Here is a 27492-nt window from a genome sequence, read left to right as displayed (position 1 = left end):
TTATTCAAAATCAATGACCTGCTGGGCCCTGGTAATTTACAGTACATGGGCTGTAACCCATTCATTCTCCATTAATCTTCCAGGTGGTGAGATCATTACCCTCAAGCTAAGGACAAGCCAGGCCTAATAAGGCAGGATAGTTGTCATGTCAGCTGAGTGCTCAGATAGAAAATAATATAAAAGTCATTGCGGTGAATGGTGAAGAGGGAACATAAATAGTTACTGTAAATAGGAGGACAATAAAGTCGAGGACCCGTGTGTAGACTTGGCTGTGCTCTCAATTGTATTCCAAAGAAAGGCTAATTCTGTGTATCTCCAGACAGTCTCTAGGGAGGATGTTGGACTGGAGTGACACAAACTCCCATTAATGTCCTGGGCAACCAACTTTATTGATGGCCAGTTGGGGTGGAATAATAGAGCAGTGGCTGAGTAAAGAACAGTAACACAAACAATAATACCAACAATCCTGACTGTGACACTCCATCTGGTGAAGCGGGAGCACCTGTTTGGAGATGCAGATAAGCAGCAGGACCCCCTCTGAAACTCATCCTCCTTCTGCTCAGACACTTCACAGCCAAATCAAACAGCCCTAATTAAAGACCTCATTGTGTCCATGCCCTACACAATTGTGTTTCTATTGTGGCTCCCTGATACTGCCCAGAAGCATCTGTTTGAGTGTGTTTGCTGTGTATATTGTAATGATGCCATCCCTGAATTGGGCAAAAGGATGAACTAATCTCTCTATAAATATCACTTTTATCTAATCTGGGAGCTATGGACACTCAAATGCTTAACTCCTAATTTTATGGCTATTGCTTGGTGTCACTAGAGGGCAGAGTTGAAGTGGTTTGGGGGCCACAGCTGTATATTTCCATATCTGAACAGGTTTGGATTTCTTCAAAGTTTAAACTTAATGTTGAATTCCCTGGGTTTAGACTGTTTGTTTTCAGGTTAATGGCAACATTTGTTTAATGTTTTATACCATGGATAAACTGATATGTGCTCTCAACCCTAAATTCAGATTAACACAGCTGCCCTGGAATATAAATCATGAAAATGGGTTTTTTTTTAAACCTATACCTTGGGTTTAGGCTACCAGATGGGGTTCCTTTACCTTATCATATGTAAGTTAATTTAGTGCCAGTAGTACAATGTATATTAAATCAAACCTAAAACCCTACCAAGACAAGAGACTTCACTGCAGACACGTCTCTCCCTGAGGAGAGGACAAAAGACCAAACAACACATGACAGATATTAATCATATTGCTTAATGGAAAGACAAGGTTGGGGATGGAATATCTTTTATTGGACCAAAAAGAAAAGGAGGACTTGTGGCACCTTAGAGACTAACCAATTTATTTGAGCATGAGCTTTCGTGAGCTACAGCTCAATTGGTTAGTCTCCAAGGTGCCACAAGTCCTCCTTTTCTTTTTGCGAATACAGACTAACACGGCTGCTACTCTGAAACCTTTTATTGGACCAACTTCTGTTGGTGAGAGAGACGAGCTTTCGAGTTTGCACACAGCCCTGCTTCAGGTCATGAACAGAAGTTGGTCCAAAATAAAAGATATTATCTCACCCATCTTGTCTCTCTAATATCCTGGGACCAGCATGACTATAACAACACTGCATATTCCTTAATGGACTGCTGGAAGGCGCTCAGATACTCCGGTGATAAGTACCCTGAGTGCCAGGTTTGAATGACATTCCCATGGCTGTACATTAAACTCCTAAAGGATTCTTGGGATTGTTTGAAGGACGTGTTTACAGCCAAACAATTAAAGATAAACCACAATCTGTGTGACATTCAAAAAGGCAATTTGCAATGCAAAGCAGTGGCACCATCTAGACTGATAAACCTGGAACTGGTCAAATCTGAACCAGTCCAGTAAGATGGGTGCATCTTTGTGAGATAAGCTTGATGCACTTTGCATGAGAGTGCTTTGAGTTATGAGAGGGAAAGAGGGGTGTTAAGGAATTAAGACTCAGGTGCATTGGAAGAAGATTGCAGCAGTGAGTTAATTTTTTTCTTTTCAGTGTCAGGATTACAGACATTAAACAGCATGTCTAGAGTTGGCCCTGAGCCACAAATTTTGGCCATGAATCTACATTTAGGCCTGAACATCCCCAATTATTATCATAATATGGTAGAACACAGAGGCCCCAAATGAGACCCCATGGGGCTAGATGCTGTACACACGCGTAACAGGAAACACTCCCTGCCCCAAAATGCTTACAGTCTGTACTGAGAGGGTGACTATCCCAAGGTCACACAGCAAGGCGGTCTCCTGATCGCCACTCTAGTGCCCCAGTGATCTGCCGAACCCAACGGCTTCCCAGGCTCACCCAACATTCTCAGGTGTTTGTTCAGGGTCCATTGCTAAAAGACTCCTGTCCCAAATGGCCTCTATTTCTGCAAGTACCGGAGGGTGTATTTAAGAGGTCTTGCTAGTTTCAGCAATGTAGCAAGGAACAAACTAATATTTCCTGGGACTTTATTTCACCTAAACTGCTAAACCAAGATCCAAGAAAGAAAGAAAGAAACTCTCCTAATATTGATTGAAATGTTTTCACGGACTTGGTGTTATGTGGTGTTCAGGTAATGTGTTTGTTTGTTTGTTTTTTGTAACTTTAATTCATATGATTTTGTATTTAGATGTAAACATCCCCCTGCCATTTTTGCAGCCCAAACAATGCAGCAGGCATTAGCTAGTGAACAACAACCTGGTGTTGATCTGATCAGGCTAATTCCACTGTCCAAGCTGAAGGCAAAGAAGTAACATCACTGGAAAGCACGTTAGAATTTTAAAACATAACAATCTCGGGGGATAACACAGGGAGTGGATTGTTTATTTTGTTCTTAAATATCTAGATGGGACAGATCTTCAGCCATGTGAAGCAGCATAGATCCACTGATTTCAAGGGAGCGGCACTGATTTACACCCGCTGAGCAACTTTCCATGATTTTCAACCCACGAGTATCCTTTCAATGGATGGAACCTACAGCTGCCTGTGTTACTCTTATCTGCAGTGATGCTGTAGCTGTGGATATTAGAGAAACAAGGTGTGTGATGTTACCTCACCCACTCGTCACTCTTGTTAATCTTGGGCATTTCAAGACTCTTGCCTTGTCCTCTAGTACATTTCAGTTTAGGACCCTCTTGGCCTGATATGCCAGCATCCTACCTGGCACACCGTCTGCCTAGCTTAGAGTCCGTGTCTTCTTGGAGAGACCCTTTCCTGGGGTGATTGTGGCTGACACATAGCATTGACCAAGCCAGAACAGAGTTACTAAACCACACAGACGTTTGTTTTTTGTTTGAAAATACATGAATAAGGCCAAGAAGAAAGGAAAAAAAATGTCAGAGATGGTCTGAGTATCCAAAGCAGGAGCTGGAGGAGTGAGGGAGTGTGGATATCTAGAGAGAGACCTGGGCACCGGCCTAGCAATGTTACCAGCAAACATACATTCCAGTGTGCAATATAGTAGGGCCAGATCCCCAGCTGGTGTAAACCACTGCAGCACCATTGACTTCAGTTAGCCCACGTGGTGGAAGCTTGTGTTTTGAGAGCAGTGGGCTGCTGTGTGAGACTGGTTGAGTTGAGCTGGAGACTGGAGCAATGCAGGCCAATGTTAGTGTTCGAGTGAACCCTTGCTGTAAAGAACCAAATGAGAGGAAGAGTGTGCCTGCCCCTGGACAGAGGCACAGGAGACAGAGGTGTGGCACAGGAGACAGAGGTGTGGGGAAAGACTATAGTGGTGAGGAAGACTTGGTCTGCCCAGCTGCAGCTGAAGACTCAGTTGTCTTACGTATTTCTGTTGGGCTTTGACAAAGGACTCTATGGTTCTGGAAGGGGCGGGGCTCTGCATATTGGTCTGGCTGAAGGGCCAGGACACTCTCAGGGCCACAGCTAGCCAGGCATGGGGTGGTACGGGGGGTGCTGAGGCAGCAACTTTGCCATACCGTGGTTTCACATGAAACCCACAGCACATGGGGACAAGCCAGTCGGGGAATGTGTACTGTGTCCCACACAGATATTCGTCTGGGCCTGGTGCATAGACTAAAGCTGCTTTAATGCTAATTCTGCATTGCCCTGCACCAGGCCTAGTCACTTACTCCAGGGAAAAGTGGGTATAAAACACTCCCGTTCTGCTCTGGCAGCGTTTTACACGTGCTTTGCGTAAGGGCTGGTGCAATGGAGAGTCTGATCCATTGGGCCTGACTCTCATTCACACTAGCCCCACTTTATACCAGCGCTGTGGCAGCATAAACGAGCCTTGAAGGGGACATAAACACTCCAAGGCCTGTTACACTGCTGAAGTGATTTAAAATGGTCTTGCTCTAAAAGAGTATCAGGCCCGTTGTTTATTAATTGAAGGCTCCCACTTAGGTAGGACACAATAGTGTGAACTCGTGGAAAGCCGTGCTTTTCACTGTGCTTTGCCACTTAACAGTGCACATAGCTACAGCAGCGTACTTGGGCCTGGAGCCCCTTCATGAAATTCGTAGTGCACTTGAAAAGAACGGAGTTTCATATGGACAAACACTCTCAGAGAGTCCTGTTAACAACAGCTCACCTAGCTGGGCAAATAGTGCCACAGCTCAGAGCGGTCGCGAAGCTCTGGCTCAACAAATTCTGCCACACAGTCCAATACTTCTCTTTAAGATCTGCTTTGCTGGCCAAACAGTGACTAAGCAAGTTTATGATAAACATCTTCAGCTATTGGAAGGGAAAAGTAAGCAGCAAGGAAGGTGGTCCAAGGGGATGGAACTAGGGGTGATGGGATGAAATTAAAGAAAGGGGAATCCGGGCTGAATAGCAGGGAAGTGTGTATGAAGGGGAAGAGCAGTTAGACGAGGGCATAGTTTTCCAAGGGAAGAGGTAGAAGGCCTGTCACTTGAGTCATTTGAAATTGGACTGGACAGAACTCTGCAGAATTAACATAGGAACACGGGACATGTCAGGTTGGATCATGGCGGGGGTGCATTTATTCCTGGCTCCAGTGGTGAAACTGGCTGGGGAATGGACTAGATTTGACTCTGCAGATCACCTTTGACTCTAATGTCATGATTCTGTATTCGGCCATCCTGAATTGTTTGGAGTTATTTTGTGTTTACTCCCCTCCCACACACACACTGGCCTCCAATATCTTTCTGCAGATCAAGCACCAGGTCACTAAAAGCCAATTCCTGCTCCTGTCAAACTAATTCAGGCATTTGCCCATTGTGGGACCAGAAGTTGGCCCTGGGACTCTCTGTGGGCCAGATCCTCATTTGGCGTTAGTTGGCCTAGCTTCACTCAAGCCAATGGACCTGCCCCAGGTTACTCTAGCTGCGGATCTGCCCCATTGTCATTTCATTTAACAGCAGCAACAGCAAAGCATTGCTTCTGTCTGCCTGTCGCCCTGCGTCAGCGATTTGTTTGCAGCAGTTTTTCCCTCCTTCTAGGTGCATGACTCTAGAGGAGATCCCTCCAGGGCATGGGTGAGGCACTCTGGCAGGATGGGGCAGTGTGGAGGAAAATCTTGCCCGTGCCATATCCATCGTGTACAGAAACAGAGGACTTCAGTCTCCAGGGGCGTTAGGCTGGTGCCTACCACCAGAATGAAATTCACATGGAATAAAGCAAAGGAAGAACAACACCAAAGAAACAACTAACCCAGGTCCTCTCCTTCTTGGGAAATCCAGAGTTCCTCTCCTCATTCCCATCTCCTGCTCCTCTGGGGCTCAGGAGCCCGGCTGGGATGAGGGCAGGGAGGGAGAAGAATTTTAAACACAAAACAAAGAACATCAGGGAGACAGCTAGAAAGCCTCTGTGGATTTAAATGAGAAAATGGTCATTCAGAACCTCCTCCCAAAAACCAAGGTGGGCTCAAGTCCAACCCCCCACTGGAAGATTTGCCATGGAAAAGCTGGTGTGATCTGCCCAGCCCTAGTGTTAACGTGATAAGATGCTACTTATATTTCTCCAGTCTGAGAACTTACTAGGAGAGTCAGATTCATCCCTGGCATAAACCCATTGATTTAAAAGGACCTACATCATGGATGGATTTGGACCATTATGTGTACACTAGCCTTTGCGTCTCACAGGAACTGGAGATCAGAGGTCAGTCTAGTACAGTATCCTCTCTGCCAGTGGCCAGCACTAACTGCTTCAGAGGAAGGGCAAGAAATCCTACATTTATAGAATTTTTTTCTTTCTTTCTTTCTTTCTTTCTTTCTTTCTTTCTTTCTTTCTTTCTTTCTTTCTTTCTTTCTTTCTTTCTTTCTTTCTTCCTGAGTCAGTTACTAATTGGCAACAAATGCATTCTGCACACACAGATTAGTCCTTATCAGCACACAGGGGCTCAAGATTCTATATGCTCTGTTCTGTTTTGATTCTGGCTGCTTCAGTCAGTCTGGCTGAGAAAGCAGCAACTGCTGAGGGCCATCAGGTGACATGACACGTTCCTCAGAATGCCCGTTGGGGAAGGATTGATCCAGATTCTGAGCCAGAGCCAAGTTTACAACTCGGGCTGGTCTCTGATCATGGCATCTAATCGGGGTTTGTTCTCTTGTGAGATCTGGGTGTGGGCCAGCTGGTTTCTCTGAAGCACAAAAGGAAGCAAGGAGTGGCCATTTCATTCATTTGATTTGGTACGACTTTTAGTGTCCAGATGACAGCTAGTCATCACAAACCAGACTGGGCTCCCATCCACTGCCTGCATTAGGAGCAGCCAGCGCAGTGGTTTAGTTAGACACAATATTGACACTCGCAGCAGCACTTAACCTCCATATTGTAAACTTGCCAACCCTAATGCACTGGCGTGATATCTTTAGAAACACTGTGACGTGGCTGTATCATGCCATGCAGGCTATCGCAGGGCTATTATAAGGAGGAGATAACTGGCCCAGGTGCAAGTTGCAATGAACTAAGGGAGAGATTGCAGCCTCTGGCCCCATTACGTGAAGCCCTGCCTCCCGTTAGCCATGCAGGGCTGCGATGACACACACGCTGCTTGGAAATAGCTGGACAGGTGCCACTGTCCCTGTGGTTTGAGGACAGAGGGAAAAGGTAAAATCAGAGCTCAGAGGAGAAATATTAGCCAAAATGGGCTTCCCCTCTCATCTGCCTGCGCTGCATGTGAAAGGACAACTCCTCTCGCTGGCTCAGCCCCCTTGTAAATAGGCTGAGTTCAAGCACAGTTGGGAATCCTCCCCACACAAGCCAGGATGTGACAGCTGCTATGTCCCTCTATAGAACCATGGACACACTGTCCACACTCACCCCCACACTCCTGCTGCCTAGGGGTCAGTATGCACTTAGCCCACTGCTTGTATTACACCTTGTATCCCACCTGATCTCAGGGTACCCAGCAGCCCTGGGGGCAGAATCCCCAAGATGATCTGCAGGAAGCAAGTCCCTGCCCCCTTCGCTATTCTGGGGGAAGCTCCAGGCCCCCCTGTGAGTTCTCCCATAGTAGAAGGCAATTCCCACCCTCCGTCGATTTGGCTTGTAAGCTGAGCACATAAAATCTGCCGTTGTCACAGCGAGAGGCCAACCATGGATCCCACCAGGGAATTTTTGCAGAGTTGTGACTGTCACTGCCCTATAAGCCAGAGCTCTGGCAACACCAGAGCATTTCTGAGCATTTCTCAGCCAGGGTAACAATACGAAAGTGCTAGTGGACACTGCCAGGCAGCATACCATTGCCTGGGGGAAATTGCTTGGAAGCGATGCCTCCGGGGGAACTGTCTGAGAAGCCATGAGGCCGAAAAAGCCATGTTGTAGGCAGCCACACCAAAGCTGGAATTTGTTAATTAACCCTGTGTCAGAGTGAGATGTTATATGTCAGAATATTCAGACACAATGGAGCATAAAATGGGGTAATAATCAAGTCCTAGAGAGCAGGAGAGACCATTCAGAGCTGCACTGCAGCGGGCAGAATGCATCTGTGACTGCACAGTTTGTTTGCAAGACAAGGCTGATAATAGAAAAACGGAGGGGCTGAAGCCTTCAGGGACATTAAACCTGAAAGCTAAGAATTTAGTTCAGGCCTAGAAGAGCTGAAAGAAGAATTTAACCTCTGTGTAGAACAGCTATGGCAGATAAAGAGGATGCTGTGAAAATAAACCTCCTTTGTTACCTGATTGGAGAAAGGAGGAGAGAGATAAATGAGACCCTGTGCGCAGAAATTCCCCAAGCTCAATGCACTTTAGAAGCAATAATGGGCTGTTTGGATGCTCACTGTAAACCCAGGAAGAAAGAAATGGTGGAACGATATCATTTCTTTACTTGAGATCAAGCAGCCGGGGAGGATGTAGATGAGTATGGCACTGATTTAAAAGTGCTACCAGCCAGTTGCAATTTTGGAAATATTAAAGATTCATTGATAAAAGACCGCATAGCGTGTGGGATATGAGACTCGCAAGTGGGAGCAGTTGCTGAAGGAAGCTGACTTAACTTTGGGGAAAAGCTTGGTGATATTGAGGGCTTCGGAGCTACCCAAATGGAGGATCAGACCCCTGGCAGGGCAGTCAGCAGACTGTAAGAAAGCGAAATAAAAACCAGATACAACATCAGTAGATGGTTCAGACACATGCAAGTACTGTGGGAGAAAACATGTAAGTCAGAAAGAAAAGTGTCTGGCTTATGGAAAAAATTCCAGATCTGTGACAAATGTAATCATTTTGCAGCCAAGTGTTTGTCCAGAGAGAAGAAAAACAAATCCAAGGTACACACAGTAACTGAAGAGAGGAACAGTGGGTAGAAGGACTTTATACAAGTGACCAAACAGGTGGTAAACCCAGCGCAAGGAGACCCTAGTAAGCACTAGAAACAGTTGTGTGCAGCCATATTACTTGGGAAGAAAGTGGTATGATTTCAATTAGATGGTGGCACAAGTTGTAACATTATCTCAGTCAGCCTGTGAACCCTGACGTATTGTTGGAAGAGACCAATGTGAAGCCAGTTAAACTGCCAAAAAGAAAAGTACCAGTTGCATTCATACAGCCATAGGCGCCAACACAGGAAAAAGGTGGCAGGTGCTTAGCACTCACTGGCAGCCAGCTCCCCGCCACCCACCCAGCGCCTCCAGCCTGCCGGCGGCCACCTCCCGCCCACTGCGGTCAACTCCTCCCCGGAAGGAGGAAGTAGGGACAAGGTGCTCTTGTGGGAGGGGGTGGAACTAGGCGGGAAGAGGCGGGGTGGGGTGGAGTGGGGGTGTGAAGAAGCGAGGTGGGGGCAGGGCCTGGGGCAGAGCGGGGGGCTGAGCACCCCTGGGGCCCGGAGGAAGCCAGCGCCTGTGACTACAGCCACTGAAAGGTGAACTACAGAATCATGGAATTATACAACCTGTAGAGAAGAGCACAGCCTGAATGAACCATCTTGTGGGAGTAAAAAAGCTGTCCGGAAACTGAGACTATGCATAGACTCAAAGCCTTTAGACAAAGCTTTGAAATGGAACCATTTCCCTCTGCCTACAATTGAGGACATATTACCAGATCTGTCTAAAGCAAGAATTTTTGCAGTGTGCAATGTAAAGTATTAATTCTGGCTTGTCGGATTGGATGAAGATTCCAGTTACTTGACAACCATCTTGTCTCCACTTGGGAGATACTGATGGTTAAGGATGCAGTGGGAATCAGTCTGGCATCAGAGGTATTCCAGAGGCGATTGACCAAGCATTGGAGGGCCTGACGGGAATGCGGACAATAGCAGATGATGTGCTGATAGTGTGAGAGAGTGATAAAACAGAACAAGCACAACAAGATTGTGTCTACAAATTACTACATTTTTTTCAGAGATGCAGACAGAAGAATATTAAATTGAACTTAGACACGCTTAGACCTCCCAAGGACTGAAAGTAGATCCAGAGAAAGTGAGGACAGAGAAATGCCAAGACCCAGTGACGTTAAAGGAGTCCAGATATTCATGGGAATGGTTAATTATTTAGCAAGGTGTTGCAACTATCTGTCTGAGAAATGAGAGATCCTGAGACAGCTGATACATCGAGACATCTTATGGGCGTGGAAGGACCAACATGAGCAAGCATTCAGGAAAGTGAAAGAGATGACTGGGAGGGCTCCAATTTTGAAAGACTGCAACACAGAGGAGCTCCTAATACTGCAGTATGATATAGCTGATTAGGGTCTGGGGGCTACCATGTTGCAAGGGGGATAACCTGTTTCATCTGCAAGCAAAGCATTGTCCGTGACAGAGAAGGGCCATGTTCAAACTGAAAAGAGGTAATGAGCAATACTCTTTGGAATGGAAAAAAATTCACCAGTCCAGCTATGGTTGCATCATGGACATACAATCTGACCCTAAACCTCTCAAAGGCATTTTGAGAAAGCCATTACTCAGTGCATCAAAGCACTTACAGCAGATGATGATCTGACTGCAGAGGTACACCGTATAGATCAAGTATTGCCCAGGCAAAGATTAGGTGTTGGTGGACACCTTGAGCCGTGCATACCTGCCAGAACCCAACAAAGAAGGACCAGAGGTGGAGACAATAAATATGGTACAGGACTTACCTATCTCAGAAGAAAGGCTGCGAGAAATATAGAGAGGTACAGAGCAAGACAGAATGCTGTCAACATTGAAACTCAGAATCCTACAACAATGGCCAGCAACAAAAGACCAATTACCTAAAGAGATAACACCATTCTTTCAGAAAAGAGACAGTTTGTGTATGCAGAATGGCACTATATTTCAGGGAGAAAGAGCAGTTATTCTGGCAGGTTTTAGGAATGAGATTATGCACAGAGTTCCTTTGTCACAATTCTGGGAATTGAAGGTTTCTTAAGGTGAGCCAAAGAGACTATGTATTGGGTAGGAATGAATTTGCAATTACAGATGTTCCTGAAAAAGGTATAAGGTATGAAAATCCTAGGAAGTTGTGGAATCTCTGTCATTAGAAGTTTTTAAGAATAGGTTACACAAACACATCTGGGACAGTCTAGAGAATACCTAGTCCTGCCTCAATGCAGGACACTGGGCTAGATGACCTATCGAGGTCCCTTCCAGTCCTACATTTCTGTGATTCTACGAAGCTGGTATGGAGGCTATACAACAGACATTTTCTTCACACTGTACTGACGACCTCCTGTGCCCAAAGGCAGAATGACAGGCCCATATACAGATCTTTCATTCATTTTAAGACTTCAAGCTATAGAGATTCCATCATTTACTCCAGTTCAAACTAGCAAGTGACCCATGCCCCAGGCTGTAGATGATGGGGCAGGGGGGGAGGGGAGAAGGGGAACCCTGGATCTCTGGTTGCCAATCTGACCTGAGGGAAAATTCCTTTCCCCCCTCACTAATATGGCGATCAGTTAGACCCTTACAGCCATTCCACACTCCTTCCATCCCCATTTCTTGTTGTTGTTGTTGTCTGTGCTTTGCAAAACTGGTGTTTGGTCAAAGAAATTTCTGCTGGGGAAACAGTAATGGTCCTGGAGAACAACCCTGGAATTTCTTGGGAATGTCATTGTGATCTGCAGGAAAGGCTTGGAACTCATTTAGATCATAAGCTTTCTGGTGCAGGGACTCTGTTAGATGTTTGTACAGCACCTGGCGCAGTGCCTTCTGGGACCTAGTCTCTAGGGGCAGCTGGAATACAAATAATAATAACAACAGGATTGTGTGTCAGGGTGGCCTGAGATAGCCTGAGACTGGACTCCAGGATCTAGGAGGTTCTTCCAGTCCTATGGCTTATGTGACTGCCGGCTCAGAGAGAGAGAGGCAGGAGCTAGACATGCTTGAAATGTGAAATCAAAAGAAGTCCTGCAGCAAAGATTGAGGGGCTTCAGAAACAGACCCATGCAGCTCCTTGGGGAGGGATGTGTGTGTAAGAAGGGGATTCCCCACACCTCCATCAGGATCTACTTCTCCACCAACACTGACACGTCAGAGCTGGACTAAACGCTCCAAGGAAGTGCCAGTCCAGTTTGCCTTATTCCCTGCACAGGACCACTGTGGAATTTGCTTCTCCCAGGGAATCCCCGACCCAGGGCATCCTCTCATTTAGAGCCACACAAAAAGAAGATACACATGCCCAGCATTTCAGAGTAAACTTTTTACTTTTGTTGGGAATGATTTTAAATTAATAGGAGTTTTGTGGTCATCTCTGAACCTAGACACATTTCTCTAAGGTAGCTTTGAGCACACTGGGCCAAAGACCTTCAGCAGCACAACCCAAGTCAGGGTGTTTGCAAAGGGATCGCAGCCCATGTCAGGGTGTATGCGAAGGGATCCTGGCCCATGGCTCAGCCCATGTAGGGGTGTATGTGAAGAGATCACGGCCCACGGCAGGGTGTAGGTGAAGGGGTCCACCACTCCTCTGGGCTTCATGGCTGGATGAGATTTCCACAGTCAAAGCCAAACTGCATGGAAACAGCACTGATATACAGCAGTGCCCTCTGGCCCCAGCCTGCGGCTTGGCTTCTGGTGAACCTCACTGCTGTGTTAAACCAGGTTTCACCAATTGCACAAGCATTGGCCAAGTTCCACATGGCAGTTGCTTCTGCTGCTCACAGCCACCAACTGAAAGTGCCATGAACCACCCTCAAGAGGTAGGAATGTGCTGCTTTCCCTCCCGTGGCTCCTGGGATCACTGAAAATCTTAAATTCATGTGTCAGCTTCACATTATGGGCACAGCTTAGTCCAGCCCTTGTATCTTTAACACCCAAAGATGAATCCGAACCCCACTGGGCAATAAAAGCAGAAAATTGGGCATCATTCCCAGGCTGGGATAGAAATCCAGGCACTTGAGCAGGGAGACCCTTCAGGACAGTCACAGATCTGCACAGATCCCATATGTTGTCTTTCCTTCACGTTCCCTTTTCGAGTTCTGCTCAATCCCCTTGCTTGTTGTGTCAAAATCTGATCCATGCCTCCCCTTTTTCAGTGATTGATAAAATAGTAATCATGCCTAGCTCTTATCTAGTGCTTTTCATCATTATCCCCATTTTACAGATGGGGATACTGAGACCGAGGGAAGTGAAGTGACTTACCCAAGGTCACCCAGCAGATGAGCTGGGAATAGGACCCAGGTCTCCTGTGACCCAGTCTAGTGCTCTAGCCGCTAGGCCCCACTGCCTCCCTTTAAAAGTATTCCTTTAAAAAAAAATCCTGCCCATAAAACTACACAGCACAGCTCATTATCAAAGTGCTTTACAAACAACCTCATCTCTGGGTGAGAGAGCACGCCCCCCTACCTTTTACAGACGGGGACAAACTGAGGCACAGAAAGGTTATGCGTAGGCCAATGTGTGTCAGTGCTGGGATTAGTAGTAGAAGCTTCTGTGCTTTGACCACTAGACCATCCACCTTTCCCTCCCTCGGGGATGAATAGCTTATGCCTCTTTAATACCAAGTGCAGGCTGTGGAGGGGTGTTAGTTCAAAGACTGGGTATCTGGCGAACAAATGTCTCTGTTTTGAGTTCAAACAGCAGGGACTGAGATTATATTCTCCACGGAGGCACAGCCTGCAGGGCACTGACAACACAGCCCTGCCTTGCCTTAGCACTGTCAATTCAGGCGTGTGTTGGGAATGCCTGGTCAGGGGCCAGAGGGTGAGCCACCAATCCACTGTGACCTGCCTGAGTGTCAACAGGTGTAACCAGAGCAGAGAGATAGCAGGCGAGTGAGGTCACTGAGCCAGCCACAGCCCTGGGAAGGTAGCTGGACCACCTGGACTCAGCACTGACTGCACAGAGCCAGGTTTAGAAGGCTGATGCAAGGCTTTGAAATGGGTGGTTAGAAGGTTAATGAAGCAATAAGGGTCCCGATGCATAGGAGCAGCCAGGTGCGGTCTGGCTGGGTTAGTCCAATCTAGGCACGTAGAGAAAAGGCCGGTCTCGTCTCTGCACTCGGTAAATGTCATGAGATTTGTCAGCTTGGCTGTGCAATGCGGAACTGGATCGCCGTGGTTGTCTCCCATGGCTGAACACAAAACCGGAAGTGAATGGGGTCGGTTCATCGATTTCAGTGCCGAGCAAAGACTCAGAGACATGATGTCAGGTGTCTCCAAATGTCTCATTCAGCAGCATTTCTTCTTGGGCTGGTCATCAGGAGTGAGCTTGATGGAATCTGTTAAATAGTTCTCGAGAATCTCTTGGTACTGGAAAAAAGACAAGAGGAAATAAAAGTGGCTTGGGTGTGCTTTTAAAAAAGGACTTGCTTTACTACAGTCCCTGAATCCTAAACTTCCCCATGGGAAATCACCTGATTTCAGATTTCTTACCAACCCAAGTTTCCCTGAGGTTCACAGACTTTTTAAAGAGCTGAGGATAAATCTCCAGGAACCTGGGCCTGAGTTTTCAGCTGAAATTTGAGTGATCTCAGACTGATTTACGATCTGGGATGAAAATTAGGCAAAAAGAAAGAACCACACACAACAGATGCTAATCAGGCTGCTTAATGCTTTCAGACACCACAGTGATGGGCACGGTAAATGACTCCGAACAGAACAGAATTGCAGAAAGCCTGGAAGCTTCATCTGAGATTCATTCTGAGTTACAATATTGGTTCACTAAGAACATGGGACCAAAATCACAAAAACATCTGCACGACCCCATGTGGCATGAAAACACTCTCATTCACATCACTCTGCTGAACCTTCTGCGCAGATGGGACAGTGATCCTTGTGGTTAGAGAGAGCAATATGTTCTACCCATCGTAGTATTGTACATATATCAACAGGCAACAGACACCACACCTTTCCAGTGGAGATAACTTAGCAACATTTCACTCCAAATGTTGTAGGTTTAAGTTAGCTCCATTTTAAGCCTGTAGAGTTTAGTTTGATACAAGTCCTCTCTTCTGAGCAGACCATTTACTTTAATTGTGACTCCTCCCCTTATTTAAATACTAATTCCAACCTGGGAAAAGGGCCATATTTTGAAAGGGCCCATCACATTTTTTGCCAGCAGTTTTGTACAGTTGCATAAATTCAGGCACAATGTGTGCCATTTTCATGTCTATCTGTTTGATTTCTGGGCACAGTCTGGGTACTCTGGTTAAACATGTAACTGACCTCAGCAGTACCAGCAAATACTTGCAGATGCAAAATTGCTGTCTTAAAATGGAGGACAGCTTCTAAATGCCTGGCCTTCAAGTCCAATGCTTTCCCTCATCTTGCCATTTCATTGAGACGACCAGTAGAGGGCACTGTTCACACAGCTATACTAGACACACTTTCTGGACTCCCTTATGATTGGTCAAAAAATTAAAACAAAAGTTTGGCGAAGAATTTTCAAAACAGCAAAATATTTCTTGTTTCATTAGCTTTTAGAATTATTTTTATCAACATTATTTATGAAAACATTTCTCTCCTTGTTTATTGCCCAACGTTTTTTACAAGAGACATATTCAACACTGAATTTTTTCATCAGGGTGGTTACAAGATGGATTTTTAAAACATTATTTAAAACTAAAATTAAGTGCTGAAAATAATTAAAATTAAATGCTGAAAATATTTCAGAAATAAATGATGAATGACAAATTTGCATTTTTGACTAAAATTAATGGAAAAGATAAAAAAAACATGAGAACTGGTCAATGTCCAGTCTGAATCCTCACTTAGGTATAAGGTGAAGTTTAGGATTTAAATCCAGGGGCAAATTCAGGCCAGCGTTTGGGTTTTAGCTTAAATTGCACCAGATTCTCACCAGCTGTTTCCATGAGATTTCTGGCCCAAATGATGAAAATAATAATAATCATTCTAGCTCCTAAATGGTACTTTTCATCAGTGGATCTCAAAGCGCTTTACAAAGCAAGCCAGTATCATTATCCTCATTTTACGGGGGGGAGGGGGGGACGGGGACACTGAGGCACGGGGATATGACTTGCTCAAGGTCACCCAGCAGACTAGCAGGAGAGCCAGGAACAGAACTCAGGTCTCTCAAGTCCCATATCAGGGCTCTAGAGTTCACAAGGGCACAGGACCAGCACTGCTACTCACTCTCGACAGGGCCTGCCTTGCGAGCGTTTCAAAGGCCTGCACTACGTTGACATCGTTCTTGGCACTGACTTCGAAATACGGGATGTCCTTTTCTTTGCACCAGAATGAAGCTGTCTCCTTGGACACCTGGGAGAGGGGAAGGGGATGGGGTCATGTTATTCACGTGCAGCCCTTAAGGAGGTGACCCAATCCAGTGCGTGGGGTATTCACCAGTCCTGATGGTAGCCATATGCTCAGAGACCCTTGGGCTTCTCCTTGGGCTTTTCACTCTACAGCCACTGGGAGCAAATGTTGGGATGGTGCGGGGAGCCCTCAATGCCCATTGAAGGCAACGGGAGCCTCCAGTATGGTTTCAGAATGAGGCCCTCAGTGCATGCTGCCAGCTCCGCTTGGTCTCTTGACAACAGGGCCAAGTGCTGGGAGGTGCGGGGCATTGTACCGTCAGTCACACAGTGCTCGGTAGCAGAACATTTGGCTCATCGCTCTTCGAGGACACTGATTTTCTTAAAGAGCCTGGGCTGGAGCACGTCCCCCCTGGGAGGGTGCATTGTTCACAGGCAGGGGCTGGGCACAGTGAGGGGCTCAGCGCAGCTTGGGTGCCTGGCTTTGCAGCTGATGGGGATGTCCACCTAACAGCAATAGCACAAAGCCAGGCCAGTGCTGTTGTGACCTTCAGCAAGGTCACAGGAGGGCTTGGTGGGGCGTTAAGTGAAGGAGATTTCTCGGGAGGGAGTCATCTGGAATCTAACTGTTGAGCTACCGCTGAGGAGGGGTTTTATTAATTATTAATAATGATTTCCCTTCCCTCACTTCCTGACAGGAATTTCTGGTTTGTTGAATTGTAAACCCAGCCTGTGCCAGACTAAATACTCCAGCTACATTAAGTAAACCCTATAGCTTCTGACAGGAACTACTTGTTCCAGGTGCCTTAATTTTGGGGAGCCCAACTGGAGACACACAGAAGGGGCCTGATTTTCAGAGGGCGGGAACTCAGCCCTTTTTGGAGATCAGACCCCTTTAAGGCATCTCCAGTTGGGCACCCAACATCATTAGCCATTTCTGGGAATTTAGGCTTCAAGTGGGGCATGCGGTGGGTTATTAATTTTTAATTGAATTTGGTGCTGGTGAAAGGTGTGTGATTGACAGCCCTGGAGGCTGGAGTCCTGTGTCATTCATAGTAGCTGGACAGGCAGAAGGAGGGCGAGTTTCCCCAGGATGCTCCAACCCTGACCTGGAGGCACCACCAGAACGCTATGAAATTTAGTCAAAGAAATCAAGCCCTACCCCTCCCACTCTCCATGGCCGATTCTTCTGAGCCCTTAACTGGGACCAAGCTCCCTCCTTACCTGCCGTTCATTTAAATCGATTTTATTTCCCAGCACCACCATGGGAAAGCCCTGTTCTGTGGGGATTATCTTCTCCAGGAAGTCCTCTCTCCAGTCATCCAAGGACTCGAAGGACTCCAGGTCCGTGACGTCAAAGGCCAGCATACAGCCGTCCGAGCCCTTATAGAACGTCGACACCATGGACCGGAACCGCTCCTGACCCCCAGTGTCCCAGATCTAATGGGGGAAAAGGGCAGAAACGCACAACATTCATGACTGTTATGGGGTGACTGGCCCTTTAAAGGGGGATGGGCTTCAGCCCCACCTGTAACACAGCCACCTTGCTTCCCCAGGTGGGGGAAATGAAACCGGTCATGATGTGACCCAATCAGGCTTCTACCTTATTTACCTCAGAGGCCTGAGGGGAAAGGGGAAGTGTTGATGTCAGATGGCTGCAGAAAGGCTGCGAGGAGCTGGAGCATAAGGTAGGCAGAGGCCTGGGAAGACTCTGGGCTGGAAGGACTGGGGGGTGCCTGTCTGGGGAAGAGCAGCATGGGGGAGAGATGGAAAGGAGCCTGGAAAGGGCTGAAAGGGGGTGGGCAGAAGCATGAGAGGCGAAAACACCAATCCCGGTTTGAGACTAGGGCAAAGATTTTGTGTTTTGTTTGTTCTGAAGTTCTGTTTCCCCAGAAGGGGTGGGCTTTTGTGAAGGACTTAGCCAAAGGACCAAGGCACTGCACCGCCCAAACCAGGCTGTGGCGTTTACTGAGGAGTCCTGAGAAGGGGAAACTGAGGCAGGGCTGCTGCAGAGCCCCTGTGCTATCAGGAGGTGCTCTGGAGGCAGTGACCGGCTGACTGTGACTTTAGACCAGGGGTTCTCAAGCTGCGGGTCAGGACCCCTCAGGGGGCTTGCAAGGTTATTACATGGGAGGTCGTGAGCTGACAGCTTCCACCCCAAACCCCACTTTGCCTCCAGTATTTATAACGGTGTTAAATATAGAAAAAAGTGTTTTTAATTTATAAGGGGGGGGTCACACTCAGAGGCTTGTTATGTGAAAGGGGTCACCAGTAAAAAAGTTTGAGGACCACTGCCTGAGACTGTCTGCTGCCCTGTACTCCATTTAGCTATCAAGGGCCTGGTTTCCATTGGTGCTGCGCACCTGCAGCTCCTCTTGACTTCAGCAGAATCCATGGGTGCTCAGGCCACTGAACATCAGGCTCAAGCCTGCAACAGTTAAAATGTTACCGTTGATTTCGAAGGAGCAGGAGCAGGTCCTGAATGATCCTGTATCTGTGCACCGACCTTTGTTAAATGTATGTCGCCGGGCGCTTTGCACACATGCCAGGTCAAAAGACCTGCTCCTTCTGAGTGGATTGATGCCAGAGACCAAACAGAGAGGTGCCTCACCTGCAGTTTTAGGGGGGTGTTGTCCACCATGATGTGCTTAGATAGGATACTGGCTCCCAGAGTAGTCCGATAATCTTCATGGAATGTCTTGTGCACAAACTGGTGCAGGAGGGAGGTTTTCCCCACGCTGGGACAAAGGAAGAGGCACACAAAGGGACAAGCATTAACCTCAGGACTTCTGAGTTGCACTATAGAATCAGGGGCAGGGAATAAGACTGGAGAGTCACAAATTTCCACACCCTGTTATTAATGGGATAATGACTCCATGACGGGAACCAAACTCCAACCACTCCACCTTGCCATTTTCATCTCCGCTAGTATGCTCCAAAGTTAGCCTTGGTCTTGGATGTATCTTAGATGTGTGAGACCTGTATGTAGCCAGGCTTCAAACTGGTCTATGAACTAGTTTGGTTTGGGGGTGGGTGCCATACTGTAAGTACAGGAAGATTGGAGTTTGAACCTCTACATTAAAGGGCTTAATGTTTTAATGGATTATTTTTAATGCTGTTAATTTCCCCTGTGTTCCACAGCAGCTTAAAGATGATTATAAATACATGAAAAATAAATCAGAGAACCGTAGACACTGAAGATAAAGTCTCTCTTCCTCATTTACATTAAGGCCAACTTACATCATTCTAGCAGTGTAAAGGGGGCTTAGAGTGGGATGCATTTAGCCTTCATGAGAACAAACCCTCAGGACTGTGGGGCTCCAGCAGGAAGGATTTTCTTACCCCAGTGCTCCTATGATAATTATCTTCAAATCCACTTTCTTGCTGGAATTCATGAAGGGGGCCTAGAGGATGGAATGAGAGACCATGACTAGACTTCACGTCCCAGCTACCACGAGACACATGCAGAGGGGGGAAATTCACCACCAGCCCTAGGCGCCACTTAATCCAAGGGACCGGTAACCAGCCCTATAGCTGCGTGTGACTGTGAGTGCTGTGGTTACAGAGCCGCCTCCAGGATGGAAATTTTCGAAAGAGCTCAGCACCCACAGTGGGGGCCAGAGTCTTATCTGTGACTATCTGGCCTTTATTTAGATGCCTGAATGGGAAGTGATGTATTTTTGGACATCACATCTGGCAGCCTGTTATGCACACCATGTGTTTGAAGGCAGGCAGAGCAGGTGCTCCGAGTGCTGGACTGCTCAGGCTCCAGCTCTCGGCAGGGCCCTGTAGCACTCGTACACCTTGAATAACAGCACATTCCTTTCCCAGGGCTGCTTAATGGTGCAAATACCCTCTGCACAATGACTTTAACAATTACAATAAAAGATCAAACCAGCAATTCCTGACTTAGCTCCTTGGGGCCAGTTCAGGGCAGGGGTACTGCATCCCATGGGACTCCTCGTGCCAGGGATACTCCACCCACCCCTCTCCCAGTGGTCAGGAACCCTGTCCTGCAGACTGCCCCCAGCCTGAACCCTTTTGTCTATGATCTCAGTGGGGCACTGCCCTTCTCCTGTCACATGTCACCGGCTGTGCGGTATCCGGCTACTGACCAGCATCCAGCAAATAGGCTGGCTCCCCACCTGCCCTTAGCTTGCCAGCCCCAGCTCTTAGGCTGCCTGCTGCCCGACCTTCCCCTGCAGCCAGCTGCCAGCTCCCTGATGAGCCAGATCCTCTCTGCCCTCAGCATGTCACTTCATTTTTCTGTGCTCTGGGCACTCTGGCTCGATACTGACCGGGGAATGACAGTGCCCTCCATTGGCTGAATCCTTTCCTGCCGGCACATCCAGGATGGTGGGAAGGTACCCCATAATGTTGTGCATAGGCATGATTTGGGTGGGCAGCGCCAGTCAGGCCAACAGGGCGCAAAGTTGAATTTTGCTCATAGGGAAATCTCCCCATTACCATCCCTCCCTGCGCCAGAGTCAGCCTCTCCTCAGAGGCTGCCTGGCGCGTTGGGAGAGCTCGGAATGGGGCTTTGCTCTTGTTATGGGTGCTCAGGAACCTTAGAGCTTTAACCATCACTGTTTGTAGCGTGGTTAAATGAGCTCCATTTCTAGGTCCCTGAAATGCTGAGCATCTGCATTTGTCTCTTGTCCGGCTCGCTAGCAACCCCCCCCCACCCCCCCGCGTGCTGTGCTTTCCACTGCCACAAAAGGAGGCAGGCAGCGCACAAGCCCTCACAGACTGACAGTGCCTGCCACAAGGAGCCTATTGTGAGTGGACCCGGCATCCAACAAACCTGTCAGTGTTTGCGCTGTGCGCAGGAGCCAGCATTACTCAGCCGCTGCCTCCCCCACTGACTTTACCACTGCCTCTGTCCAAACGGCGCTTCTGTTTCCACATCCCAAACGGGTGTTTCCTGGAGCTCTGGGCGCTATTTTACCCTTACGGCGCTGGTGATGTCAGGTGCAATTTAGAGTGAGCCTTTAAAGAGAGGCCTCTGGGGCCAAGGCTGAGGGACTATTTTTCACCTGATGTCACAGCCTGGAGACTGACACTACTGAGACCACTGCAACTACACCCTGTCTTTGCGGCTACCTTGCCACCTCGCTCTCTTCTGACCGCTACCCATTCCCATTTGTCTACTCATTCTCCTGCTGAATAGTCTCTAATGCTAGACCGTGAGCTGTCTAGGGCTGGGACTGTCTTACTGTTGTTTGCTTGTACAGCACCTAGCGTAATGAGGCCCTGCTCCCCGTTTGAGGTTCTTAGGTGCTACTCCAATAGTAGTTTCATCATCATCATCATCATCATAAAATAGCTGTAAGAAACTTGAATGAAACTTCCCTGACTTTGGGTTTCATTACCACCCTGAAACCTGGGTCCCTCCCACACAGCTGAGCCAAACCTCAGAGGAGGCGGGCCACAAAGTATTTGTTAAAAGGGCGCGTATCACTGCTGGCTAATCTTTCCTGGCTGACTTTCAACTGTGACTGCATGAAGCACTGACTTGGGAGACCAACCTTAAATTCCATTCGAGACTCCTGAGAGCAAGTCAGAGGTAGAGAACCCAGTCCACAGACCTAACCATGTGGTGATTCATCATTCTTCCATTCCAGGGTGACTCATTCTTTTCTGGGCCAGCAGAAGGGTTCACCATTACACAGTGCAGGGAAAGGCATCAGGGAGGAGTACTGAAGCTGAGAAAATCATTATTTGAGAAACATCTCTGTTCACACTTCTGTTAGCAGAGCTAGATACCAAAATATTACTGCCATGCAGACCTGGGCTCTGGTTCAGCTTTCACCTTCTCCAAAGCACAAGAGTTCTCAGACACAAGATTCAGCCTGTTTCAGAGAGAGTCTCAGTCCCCTAGAAGAAACGTTTGCTCTGGTTCTGCACTAGACTTGCCAGTTTTGGTTGGATGTATTCCTGGAGGTTTCATAACATGACAATCTTTCATTAAAGATTAATCTTTAATTCCTGTAGACTCCAGGACAATCATGCAGGGTTGGCAACCCTATTCTGTACTGCTCTGCAATAGCCTGGGACAATAAACAAACCAAGAAGCTTGGAGAAGAAAAGACAGGATTGTGAGTGAAGTTATGCCCACGAAAGCTTATGCCCAAATAAATTTGTTAATTTCTAAGGTGCCACAAGTACTCCTCGGTTTTTTTTGCTAATACAGACTAACACGGCTGCCACTCTGAAACTTATGCAGAGGAGAGTTAGTGCTTGAGCCAAGTATAAGAACGGCATATGTAGATACACGTGACTGATCATACTGGGACACAGCAATGGTCTAGCATCCTGTGGTATAGCTGGCACTAGGTTTTTTGCCTTCCCATTGAAGACTAATCCCAGCCCCCACCCCCTTTGCCCCCTTTTATGCACCTGGTCAACTGTGCAATACCAGAAAATGGGGGAGGGGAAATTTTCTCCTAGACAGCTGAAAATTGGCTTTGGGCCATGAGGTGTGAGAGTAAGGCAGAGATCAATTCCTGGATAACAGGCATCTGGGAAAGGATTGGGGAGAGAGACAGCTGAGCTGGCTTGGATAAAAATAAGACCTGATGGAAATCACTGCCCAGCAGCCTGGACTAACCCTTATTAGGAAGTGTGGTGGATGCGTCTAAAACTTTTGAACTGCAGATCTCACTACCCCAAAGGAGTCTGCCGTCACCAGTACAAACCCAGTCCCAGTGCAATACACTCGGCCATCCCAGTGTGAGAAAGTGAAATCACTCAGTCTTGCTGCTAGCATCCCTATCAAGTTCTGGCCATCAGGGACAGAGTCCCCGTGGGTAGGTTACAGCTTTCAGACAGCATGGTTCTGGCATCTGCAAATAACCTGTGTTTTTGATGAGATGTCTTCTTGCACTAGCATGGTTTTATTTGGCTTTGACTCTAAATGCACCCGCTAAACTAACAACTCTCTGAACGTGTTGTGTGGGGGATCGAGGGGTGATGAGAGTAGAGTGCGTGTAAAATGAACGGGTAGATCACATCAGGTATCTTCTGGTTGCGGCATGTTTCTAGCTGGCATGTCTACCTGCCATAATGGCACCATCAAAGATTTAGGGATTCTTGAAAGTTATCTTGGATTTAATTTGGTGTTTTCTGGTAAACTGCCTTGCATTCACACACCAGGTTGTTTTTTTTTGTTTGTTTTGTGGTTTTTTTGCCAAATTATCTGGCATCTCATTCTGCATTAATTAATTAGCTTTGGAAGTGGACCAGCTCAAATGCAGAATGAGATATTTTACAATAAGGTAAGTGTGGATGCATCCCCAGACTCCCCTCCTCTGCAGCTAAAGGTTGGGCAATCCGCCCCTCGGGTTTCACCTTAGTGTGATGTCGCTGTTCCACTCCAGCCTTCCAAAGAGTCCTCCAGCAAAAAACAGGGACCTGATAGTAACTAATATCATGAAAATCTAATCAGAAAAAATAACTTTTTGGAGAAAGTGTAAATACACATGATGTTGGCCTTGTGCATACCAAAGTAGCAGGAATGAACACTACGCATTTCTCCCCCTCTCATTGGCAGTTTCCCTTTGGAGTTTAATGTACCTGGCCTTCTTGGTTCAGATTTTCAAGAATGCTCAGGACCCAGAAGTGAGAAGGCAGCTGCTGGGCGCTGAGCATTTTGGATAATCGTGTGTGTGTGTGGCAGGGTGTGCCTATGTGTGTGTGGCAGGGGGTTTGTGTGTAAAACACATTGGTGCACACTCTGCAGCACTAATCCCCCAATGTTGTCACTTCCACATGCAGGTGATCAGGTTTCCTGTTGGGCTGATGGGTGTCTGTGCAGAACTGCCGGGGCACAAATTGAGGCCATGCTTGGTAAAGGAGGCCCTTTATGTTTCTCAGGGAGTGGCTCAGGCCAGTGGCGCTGGAACAGTTTTTGGAGTGGGGTTCCTGAGCTGCCCCTCCCTTGCCCCTGTCCGCCCCCCTCACCACCCCCTAGAGCTGGGGCCAGAAGCTGGGCCCCCACGTGAGGGCCCAGTGGCTGGGACCCTGGGCCCGGTTGCCAGCCAGGATCCCACAGCGGGGGCCAGCAGCTGAGCGCCTGGCACCAGCAGCCGAGCGGGATCCAGGGCCGACAGCAGAGCCCCCAGGCAGCAGCAGGCATGGCGGCCAGGACTCCGGGCAGCGGGGGCACGGGGCCGGCGTCTGGAGTGCCAGGAATAAAACCTGGGGGTGCTGCAGCACCCCCATACCCCTGCTTCCAGCACCTATGGCTCAGGCTGGATGGGGAATGCCTGGGCTCAGAAACTGTCACAGAGCTGCACTAGTCTGGATGCTCTAGGCAGCACCACAAATAAGTCTGAGATGAGTAACGTTCAGTCCATGGCATCTGCATTTACACCAGGGAGCAGCAGGATTCATGCAGCACAGCTGCAATATGAATGAGTCTTTCAGAAATCAAGGTCTCCATTAACCCTTCAGATGGCTACAAGCCCAGACTGCAGAGGTCTCCTATCTGATCCTGGGTTCACCTCTGTGTAACACCAGTGACCTCATTGGAGTTACTCCTGCTTTGCACCTGCTGGACTGAGAGCCGAATCCAGTCCCCTGCTTTAACTGGGATTAACTAGGATTGCTCTGACCCCGGTCCAGACATGTCAATCCCTCCTCCTGTCTCCAGCCCGCCCTACCCCTACACCTGCAAACTGCTGTAGTGATCTTACTCATGTTGAGCTCAGATCACAGTCCAGGGTGGGGCAAGCTACTCCCAAGGAAGCTTTCGCCCCTCTCTCTAGTCTGAGATAGGTCAAAGATGGAGCTAGCCTTCTACCCCTGTCCCTAGGACCCATCTCAATGTATTAGCTCAACTGAGTTAGTCTAACAGGCCTGAAGAGATGCAAGCCAGTGAGCTGGCCATGCTGTAGCCTATGGGAAAACTAGGTTCCAACATGGCCAACTAATATGGCTAGGAATATACTACTCCCTTTTTGCCCATTGAGACAGGGCTCTAGTGAGGGAGCCTCGTCCAGGACTGCCTTCCTTAGGCGATGCCTGAGGTAATTAGGAGCATGCCCAACTTCCATGCTGTGAGGCAGCCACCATCTGTTGCTCCGCACGAGGGTTCGGATACATTGTGAAAGAACCTGCAGCACCAAGAACCTGCCACCAATGAAAGTCTGTCTGAGCTATCCTGAGTCTGCTGTTCCTCTTCAGTGACTCTTTTCCTTTGCCCAGGTCGCTTCCCATCTCTCCACGCTTCCTCCCCTTGGCTTCCCCTCTAGTCTCCTCATTCCTTGCTTGAGCGAGCCTCTGTCCTAGCCAGCTGGCAGTCCACCCTCTGGACTGTGGATTCCTTCTGACTGGCCGGCCTCTTCTTGCAGCCACACTCCTCCCACAGTCTGGGTGCTGCCCTGAAAGGCAGTGCCTAATTAGGTGGCCACCTCTGTGGCTGATGCCAAGAATCACCCCTGGATCAGCCAAGTCCATTTCTCAGTATGGGACTAACTAGTTGCCCAGAGGCATTAAGCACTGCACAGCCTGAGAAGCAGATGGTTATGTTTAGTGACAGTGTCCAACCCATACATTTTTTCATGGTGCGTTGTCTAAAGCTGCCTGACTTTACAGACCTCTGAAAAAGGCAGAGGTTTGACTCTGCCCAGACGCCTCCATACAGTGTAACATGACCTCTGTGCAGGGACCTATATACTACTGAGCCTTCTGTCGAGACAGCCCCCCTCTCCCTCCTCTCTCTCATCATTCAGGGAGCACCCACCCATCACTGCAGTCTCTCGGTGCTGGCCCGTGTCTAGAAATCCAAAAGTCACCAGTTGTTTTGCCATATCTGGAAACCTTTGTCTATTAACACAAAATGAAGTTTGCAAAACCTGATTTGCCTGCTCACAAGAGCAGGCTGTTACTTTTCATATCCCACCGGCTTTCCTTCAGGCTCATCCAAACCATCACCTGTGGGAATTTCACATCAGCAAACAAAGGGGGCAAACAAAAGACACTTACTGACTATGGCATTCATCCTGTGATCTCCTCCTCCAGCTGCAGGGATTCTAGTGGCAACCTGAGGCCATCTGCTCTAGCCCTCAGTACTTGCTGCAGCTCTTGCTTTCTTCCCTTTACTTTGCTTCCTGAAGAGGAAAGAGTCAAGTGAGAGGAGTTTCCAAGAACTCTCAGAGTCTCTGAGCGTACATTTATCTTTCCCTTTCTCTCTCTCCTGCTTTTTTTTGCCAGCAGTCTGAATCAGGGGGGAAGGTTGCTAAAGAGGCAGTCCAGAAATGACATCAGCAAAAAGGGGTTGAGATAATCAGATTTTGTGCCCTGGAGGAATTTCCTACGTGCAGAGATTTGAACAGGGTACGTCTGCGTGAAGGAGGAACTAAAGTTTAAAGTAAGTTGACTGGGCACTGAATGAGGTAGGAAGCAATAAACTACCTAGCACTTTCCAGCCCTGGATCAATGCCTGCTACCGTATCTGCAGACAAACCTCCCATTCTAGCCCCACTTTGATGGGTACTTCATTTTTAAAAGCTTGCTGTCTTTGTGGACGCAAACCCTCTCCCCATTGCCACCAGGGCATGGTGCCCTGAACACTGGGAGTTTGATGGAGGAAATAAGGTTGGACTTTTCCTAATTGTTTTCTAACTCCTCCTGCTGCTGAGGGCACCCAGTGCACCTTCTCTGCCGCCCTTGCCTTGCCAGGTTGGGTGTGAGATTGTTCAGGGCTCAAAACAAAACAAAACATCAGATTACGTTGCCATTGTTGCCTGAACCCTGCAGAGTGAACTCCCTGGACTTTGCTCCGCCTGTACCGATAAGGCCAAGTGGGCCAGCCCAGGTCGGTAAGAGGTTTTTTTTACCATCTGATGGCTTTTGGGGGAGTCTGAGGGCTGTGTCTACATTAGGAGCATTTTGCTGGTGTAGCTGTACTGATCTATTACACCAGGAAAGCACTCCTTGTGTTGATGCAGCTCATACCAGCAAAACTGCACTGTTGCTGGTATAACCGCATCTTTAGTAGTGACCCTTGTTGGCACAGCTATGTCGGTCAGAGGTCACACTCCTGAGTGACATAGCTATGCTGGCAGAAGCTTGTAGTGTGGACCTGGCCTCAGTCCATTTCCTGGTGCACCGCTGTCTAAATCACCCTTTCCACCAGCTCTGGTGGCAACCGCAACAGAGACGCCAAGGGCTGAACAGGCTCAGAGACTACACTGCTCTTCAGAGCAGGTTTTGAGGCATGTTGATAGGTCAAGGTGTAGGGTTGTCTGTGCTGTGCTGCCCCGGCTTTCTGGATTTCAAAGAGCTCTGCACGATCTCCTTTTTGCAGATGGGGAAGTTGAGGCATGGAGAAGGGAAGTGACACAGCAGCAGCTCTCCAGACTCCAAATCCAGTACTCCATCCACTAGAAATCCTGCCTCCAGTAGAGGAGT

The 27492-nt window shown here is 48.0% G+C and overlaps 1 protein-coding gene across 4 annotated transcripts; it reads right to left on the bottom strand.

Moving 5' to 3' along the window:
* Positions 1 to 12051: 12051 nt before the first annotated feature.
* Positions 12052 to 26301, bottom strand: RAB7B (RAB7B, member RAS oncogene family). Of its 4 annotated transcripts, XM_073319799.1 has the most exons (8): positions 26065 to 26301; positions 23428 to 23500; positions 21606 to 21782; positions 19420 to 19481; positions 18689 to 18815; positions 17302 to 17517; positions 15956 to 16081; positions 12052 to 14113 (listed from the first exon to the last, which is right to left on the bottom strand). In XM_073319799.1, exons 3-8 carry the CDS (start codon positions 21615 to 21617, stop codon positions 14033 to 14035), a joined length of 624 nt encoding a protein of 207 aa, XP_073175900.1. In that variant the 5' UTR covers positions 21618 to 21782; positions 23428 to 23500; positions 26065 to 26301; the 3' UTR covers positions 12052 to 14032. The 4 variants fall into 4 exon arrangements, with proteins under 4 accessions (XP_073175900.1, XP_073175899.1, XP_073175902.1 ...); XM_073319798.1 differs by lacking the exon at positions 23428 to 23500; XM_073319801.1 differs by lacking the exons at positions 15956 to 16081; positions 23428 to 23500.
* Between the last annotated feature and the right edge of the window lie 1191 nt (positions 26302 to 27492).

Source organism: Lepidochelys kempii, chromosome 21, assembly GCF_965140265.1.
Source record: "Lepidochelys kempii isolate rLepKem1 chromosome 21, rLepKem1.hap2, whole genome shotgun sequence".
NCBI classification, from domain to species: Eukaryota; Metazoa; Chordata; order Testudines; family Cheloniidae; genus Lepidochelys; species Lepidochelys kempii.
The sequence above is the reverse complement of the archived record's forward strand: the minus strand, read 5'-3'. Positions and strand labels throughout refer to the sequence as shown.